We start from the raw sequence: 7,534 nt of genomic DNA on the forward strand, positions 1-7,534 counted from the left end.
GGTGCGGGTCGCGGTGAGAGCAGCGGGGCGATGCCGTAGCGCGGGCGCCTGCGCGCAACCCCCAGCCTGCTCCCGCGGCAGCGCCCATCGCATCGCAGGCGCGCGGAACCGGAGCCAACTTTTCCCGTCCAACTTTTTAAGATTATTATCTGGGCGATTACTAAAGTCTAAGACACAATGAATAAATACATTCATGTTTCCCAACTGGAGGTTCGTGCGAAGTGCCTGGATGAAAGAAATGTTTCTTTTATAACAGAACCAGGCACAGCAGAGCTGTCAGTTTAGATACGAATCTTCAGCCGAAGTCAGAGCCTTTTTATAATAAAGCTTTATGATCTTCAATATTTTAGAGTCCCTGGACAAATGGGAGCGGCTGACAGTGGCTGATGCACTGGAACCTGTCCAGTTTGAAGATGGAGAAAAAATTGTTGTGCAGGGAGAGCCCGGTGATGACTTCTTCATTATTACAGAGGTAAGATTGGCATCCCGATAAGCTCATTTCCTGGTAAAGATCAAGACTTTATATTAAAAGACATTTGGGTTCGGTTTGATCTCTTACTTCATTGTAAGCTCCGCTCAAACCCGGAGAATTACTCAAAATTCAAATGAATTCAGACGCCAGTTCCATGGAAATGGCTTAAGTGGGACGATCCTTAGTTTCCAGTAAATTGAAGACGTAGCGGAATTTTGAGGTGTGTCTCATGTCTGTACCGCTTGAAGGTTTGTTTTCTCCGTGAGATTTTTCTTGTTCCGAATTGCCAACTCTTGAACCAGGCGGGCCGGGCACACGGCGCATTGACCGTTGTTCCCACGGGGACTTAGAGGGGAAATCACAAACAAACATCTGTGAACCGGAGCGGGAGACCTGATCTGAAAACGGATAATTTGTTCTTTGTTTTGCCTTAAACTCGGTCCAAACGGCCGAGCCATTTTCTTGTTTACCCTCCCGCAGGCAGACAGATCTGTCAGGCAGCTGAAAACGCTGACGTCTTTTTGGGACACTTCGGTTCCGCCATCTCACTTCTGCAAACAGATGCTGACGGGGTTTTTCCTCCCTCTCTGACATAAATACGTGGCTCCTCGCTATCTCCTGCAGATACCTCGGCGCTGTGATGTAACAAGTTATAAAAGGGCATCAGAGAGACTCCGACTGGGCAGAACGAGCCAGCATTAGGGGATAACTGGGTGTACTGGAGTAGGAGCTTTCTAGTGCCAGCCGTGAGTGTTCACACACAAACCCGTAGTCAGGGAGTGACCAGCGCTGGGCTGTGTGGTGGAACCCCAGGCCAGATGTGGCGTGACCAGCGGCGAGGCAGCGGGGGCACAGGAGAGCGGAGCCCCTCGCCGTGGGAGAAGGCGGCTCGGGCGGGCGTAGGGAAGGTGGTGTCAGTGTGTTGCCCCGCGGTGCGGGTGTACGTACAGGGAGCACATCGCTGGCTCCATCCTCCCGTGTGCTGTGGTGGGATGCGGGAGGAAAGACCCCCCGCCCGGCTGAGGTGCGCGGGGCTGTACAGCGCCCGTGGCTGAGAGCCCAGCGGGTTTCCCTTTGCGTCCTCCGTATCGGTGAATTTTTGGGTAGGTGCCTCTATCCAAGGCAGCCAGAATTTGTTTCGTAGTCAATATTCTAACACTGAAAATTTCATTCTTTCTTTCCTCTTGAGTGTTGGATGCCGGTGCTGAAATACAGACTTGATTTATGAACGTAGTTTCTCTTCTGATGCTCACAAAATTGTGCGTGCAGAGAACTGCACCTGTGTATCGCACAGTTGGGCACTCCAGGAACTTTAAATCTGTGATGAGCAGTGCCCCTTCAAAACAACAGTGGCGGAATAAAAGAGATTAATACTGGTTAGGGATTTTTTTTCATTAACAAGATACTTAGTATAGAAGATTTTGTTTTTATTTCTACTAGTGTTAGTAAGTGTCCTGTTATTCCTTGCAGCAGCGTGAGACTAGGAAAACCTGATTTTCTTAACCATCAAATCCCATGTGGAAAATTGGCAGCTCGCTTAAGAATTACCAAGGGCCTTCATTTTCCCCCTCCTGATGGAACAGCTGTTACGACTTGAATGGGTAGAAAAGTATTAACACTGCGTAGTGCGTCACCGTAAAGTATCTGCTCCCCTCACCCTTCCACTGTAAATCTAACATAGTTTCGCACTTTGGAAATTGCCTGTATTTTTCTGCATTAAAGAGTGAACATTCAGTATCAGCTACTTCTTGCGCTGCAGTAGTATCTCTGCCCGCTCACACGTAGCTTAAGCTTTGTATTTCAGACTTGACTTCACAAGAGTTTACGTCTTTGATGTTAAACTTTTCTGCAGGAGAGCTGCTGCGAGCCGCCAGGAACACGTTACTCTACAAACTGGTGGAAAGTAGTTTTGGCTGGTTTGTTGTCGCAATATGTTGAAAAGCTTCTTTCATATGTTTTTTGATGTTTGTGGCCTTATAATCCAAAACATTCAAAATGCAGCCAATTTGTTGGGCTGCTGTAGATGCAGAAAGCGTTTCGTGTATCAGCAGAATGCCACCTCCTTTGGGGTACTCCCTGTCCCGCAGTACAAAGCTAAGCTTTGCCGTGCAATTTTGGGGCAACGTACTCCTATATTATAAACAGCGGCCATTCACGGCATGCCTTAGACAAATCAGTCGCCGATTTACACAGCTTTGGTGCACCAGCATCACAAATCCTGGTTCCGAGTGGGGTCTTGTGACTCTTGTCGTAAAAACTTTTCTAAGACACCCTGGACTCGCGCGCGGATTTTAAATTGTTAGCGCAGTTTTGTATGGACAGTATAAATTAATCGTTCATTTCCGATTAGCCTGCAGTGCTGCCTTCTTCTGTGACATCCCTTTGGGATACCATCTTTTCAGTATGTTGGCCCTGCAGACAGACAGAGCCTTGAAGTGAATTGGCAATTCCTGCTTTAAACCAGGAATGTCGCCCTGGTTAGTATGGACATGAATATTTAGTCTCCCCCTTTTGTCGAGCAAGCACCTTCACCTTTTCTCCTTTTTTCTTAGTGTAACCTTTCTTTGGTTTTTTTGTGTGTGGCTTTCTGTCCACCTTCTTATCCCCAGGGCTGCCCAGGGCGCAGCGGGACGCGGGTTGTTCGAGGTGCTGTCCGCGGGAGAGCGCCCCGCGGAGCGCAGGGCTGCAGCAGGAGCTCGGCCAAATTGTCAGAATAACAGAAAACGCGCACAGGGGAGAGTGACAGGAAACCAGGGCTTTGGAAGTTCACGGCTCGCAAAGCTGCTCGTGGTTCATTTTTTGTTAAAAAAGTCTAATGAGAAAAGTACTACCCTGAGATTCCAGGGCGGCTGCAGTTTTTCTGCTGTCCCAAATCTTCACAGGCACCAGTAAGGTGTTTACTTGCAGTAGTTTGGGTGCGTTTCCCTTTACATCTCAAGCAGCCTTCAACAGGATTTAGTTTTCATATTTAAAAGCTGTGACTTTTAAATATCCAGAGATATAGAATTATTTTAATGTTTATACGGTATTCCTTAATTTGAAGATAGGATCAGAGGTGAATGTCTGCTTACAAAAGCACAGCAACCGCTCTAAAAAAAAAAAAGGAGAAAAGAAGCAGCCCTGCAGTTTCTGTATTTTCAGATATTTCCAGGTCTTACTTTCCCACTCTGGTTTTCACACAACAAACTCGGGCTTTCCCAGACCAGACAGATGTGGAATGTATCTGCTGGATTCCAAGGTCATGGAATTATCCCATATGAGATTCCTGGCACGGAGGTGAAAAACTTTAAGCACCATGAAACAATTGTTGCCATAAAGAATTATATTTTGGCAGGCGTAAATCATAACAGATGTACAGTTTCTAACAAATAAATTTGCAGTTGCGTTGTCCGCTGCCCCACGGCGTACCCAGCAGCAGGGAGGATTTATTCATCTGACTTCAGATAACGCAAATATTTTTAGCCGTGCTCCTAAAGGGGGAGCTTGCGAAGGCATGTGAGCTCTGCAGAGGTAAATATCCCAGCAAGTGTTCAGCCCCTTTAAATGCAACGCCACTTGAAAGGGGCTGATTTTATTCCCGACTCGTGCTTTGCCACGGACTTCGGTTCACACAGTAGTTCAAGCTCCTGTAGTAGTGCTCTGGAACGGGAATGAGGTTTTTGCCGTTGTCTAGGTTACTGAGAAAGGTAGCGACTGTAGTGTTAAAAATAGCGGTTATGATCATGTACCGCTGTCTTAAGTTCAGCTCTGAACTTGGCTGGGAGGCTCAGCGCCTCGGAGACAGCCCGGAACGCAGCCGCCAAACCTGCGGGGACCCGCGGGGACCTGCGAGGACCGGCAGCCCTGCAGCGCCCTGCGGGGTCGCCCACCCCTCCCCGGGGCAGAGCGTTGGGACCCACTCGTCGTGAGCGAGCACTGCGTGTGGCACAGGGACGTGGTCACGGGACTCCCCCGGCGGTGCTCGCGGCATCTTTGAATCTCGGCAGCGTCCCGAGAGCTCGCTGAGCCGCTGCCACATGGCCCCGACACTGCGTGAGGTTTGACACGGCTTAAGCAAAATGTGCGTGCGGACACACAGGTGCGCAGGTGGAGGAAGAGAACCGCAGAAGGTTTCGAACAGTGCCACGCTGCACCTCCCGTAAGTGCCCTCTAAATGGAGCCCGTCGTCTCCTCGGAGGACAGTTGGGTTTCAGCGGTGCAGAAAGCGAAGAAATGAAACTGCACGAGAAGGGAAACATTTCCAATTAATAGTTGGTCGAGTTGCCCAGCAATAGCACGCAGCAGCCTAAAAATAAAAGACCTAAAAATAGCAGATAATTCACAGGAGAAAATTCAAGGAGAAGTGGACCCATTGATTCAAGTCATTTTACATTAGATTTTTGTTTTTAACTGGTATATTTAGTTGTAGGTTAGTGCTAAGTGACAGGGGATAGTTGCACCCTCCTCTGCAACTCCTTTGTGAAGAGCACATCAAACAGCTGAGGATTTGTGTGCGTTGTTATTCTCCTGCCGGTGAGAGCGGAGGCAGAGTCAGGGCCGCTGATTTTCGGTCTCACCTGCATTATTCCAGTCTGTGGGCAGAACGTTCCCCTCCCTGTTTCCCCATCCGTGGGCATAATCCTAATGACACTTCATAAAGGTGAGCAAGAGCTTAGTGGGGAAAGGCGTAAAAGTATCTGCCAGTACTGAATCGGGGCAATGGGAACAGCAAAATTGGCAAATAAGAGAAACATTTTCATTGAGAGGGCAGAAATCCGTCCAGAATGAATGCGTCGCGCTGCCTCATTGACAGATGGATCACACTGATCAGTAACGATTATGTGTCCAGCACTATTCTTGGCTGCTGCCGTTGAGGGCAGTCTCGTTATCCTCGGGGGGCTGCTGCCTTTCGTGCTGCTGTTGACATTTCCAGTCCGGGCCACAAACTGGTTCCAGTCTGGGCAGGCTCTGCTGCGAGTGCTTGCTGAGAGCGTACTTGAGATACTGTCCTGTAGGTGAAATCAGTGTTTCCAGCCCCGCTGACACTCTTGGCATGCCGCGGAGCGCCTCTGCACAAAGGCAGTTCAAAGCCTTGCGGGGTGGAACAGTGTTTGTAAACTCCTCCTGCCATGGTAACGGGCACCGAGCGGGGAAGGTCCCGGCTCCAACGCCGCCCCGCGCGCCGCTCTTCGCAGGGCTGGGCCGGGTCGTCGGAAAAGTCGACCGGAGTCTTGAATTGCACAACAAGCGTCTGAAGATTTATGATTTAAAAGCTCCTGAAGAAGGACAAGAAAAAAAGAAAAATAATAGCCCGATTGTTTCCTGCTCTAAATCGTTGCTCTTTGACTTTCTAACCCAAGAGAGACCCCTTTGGCACCTACCCCTGCGACAGGCAGCAGAACTACAAAGTAAACTTCTTCCGTATGGTTAATGAAGTCACTGCCTTAGGCACACTCTGCTATCGCACCTGATAATCTCTTTAAAAACACAGTGTGATTAATTATTAATTAGGAAGATGAATGTTGTCTAGAAAAGGAGTTTCAAAGGCTACAATCTGAACTGCTTAATGTTACTGGGATTTTGTTGATACCGAAAGTGTTTGTCAAAGGCAGTCTACAGCGACTCCTAATATACCCAATAACCACAATATACCCAATAAACAGTCCCTGAGGGCTCTGCGCTTTTCTTATTTTTAACCGCAGAGATGTCGTTTCCCCTGGCGCTGTTACGGGAAAGGTGCGTTCAGTTTTCTTGATACCACTTAGTAGTGTCGGAGCAGCGTTTCCTTTGGCCCCGCTTCAGCGTTCCCCTGTGTTGAGGATGGCACATTCGTGCCCGGCTGACGTCAGCCATTGGGAGTCAGCTGCGCGGTCGGGTCCCATCCTGCCGAGGGACGGACGTGAAGTATTTTGCTGAGTCAAAGGGACTGAAACGTCAGCTTAGTCCAGCTCTTGTTAAACTCCGCTCAACTTTCACTTCCGTGGGCAGTGGATCAGGCTGCATATACATCCAATATCCATACGCACCCAATATCCATACGCACCCAATATCCATACGCACCCAATATCCATATACACACGATATCCGTATACACACGATATCCATATGCACACGATATCTATATACACACAATATCCACATACACCCAATATCCATATACACACGCTATCCATATACACGCAATACCCATGTACACCCAACGTCCATGTACACGCAGTACCCGTATACACACAATCTTGACCGTGTCCTGAGCTCTCCTCTGTCAGAAGGGGACAGTGTTCCGTAGGAAGCCACTGGCTGCTCCCCTTCTTCTTCCCACCAGCCATGGAGGACCTGCCGGTGACGGCAGCTTTTGGCCCTTCCTTCCAACTCTTTCTCCGGCCCCACTAATCACCGCCACAGTGCAGCCACCTGCGGTAAATTCTGCAAGATCTGAAACCTCAGGAGTGATGTACGATGGAGAATTTTCTTAACAATTTTGTGAAACTTCAGATTAGCCAATATTTCTAGTCTATTTTAGAACTTTGCAGATTTTGTTCCTCATTTGTGGCAGAAACCAGGACAACTGTATGTAAATTTTGTGAGTTGCTATGAACCCAGAGACTGGAGAATAATGTATAATAGTTTAAAAATGTACGGTTAAAAAAATGCTGTCAAACCCAGTCATGAGTCAATCTTGAGTCCACAATCAGAATTAAGTCCTGTTGCATCACCCTTCGCCAACAGCATGAAGATCGTCTAGCTTTTATGTTATGAACCTGAAGCTTTTAAGAAGAAGTGTGATGGGTAGGGAACCAATGTAAAAGCAACGTACAAACCAATATTTTGTTATGGAAAAAAATTCTCACCTGGATTGGCACATCCATGTAGTATGACCAAATAATTTTGAGAGTCGTAATGACTGTGGCATGTAGGATAGGTAACCACCTTTTCATCAGCTTATTTTATCTTGGCTGCTTATCTGCTTTACATGAACATCTCATGAACTTCATGGGGCTTCTCCTCACTGCACTGTGTGGTGAGGGGCGCGCAGCAACCTCCGCGTTGCGTGTTGTGCTCTGAGGCACAGGCACAAGAATGAAG

General features: G+C 48.2%; 1 protein-coding gene across 1 annotated transcript in view; it reads left to right on the forward strand.

Moving 5' to 3' along the window:
• The window catches only part of PRKAR1B (protein kinase, cAMP-dependent, regulatory, type I, beta), a 97,125-nt gene that overhangs the window by 78,073 nt on the left and 11,518 nt on the right, over positions 1-7,534 (forward strand). Inside the window, exon 8 of the mRNA XM_009885830.1 lies at positions 351-472. Coding sequence (XP_009884132.1) covers positions 351-472 — 122 coding nt within the window. The remainder of the gene's footprint in view (positions 1-350; positions 473-7,534) is intronic.

This window comes from Charadrius vociferus, unplaced genomic scaffold (assembly GCF_000708025.1).
Source record: "Charadrius vociferus isolate BGI_N301 unplaced genomic scaffold, ASM70802v2 scaffold430, whole genome shotgun sequence".
NCBI lineage: Eukaryota > Metazoa > Chordata > Aves > Charadriiformes > Charadriidae > Charadrius > Charadrius vociferus.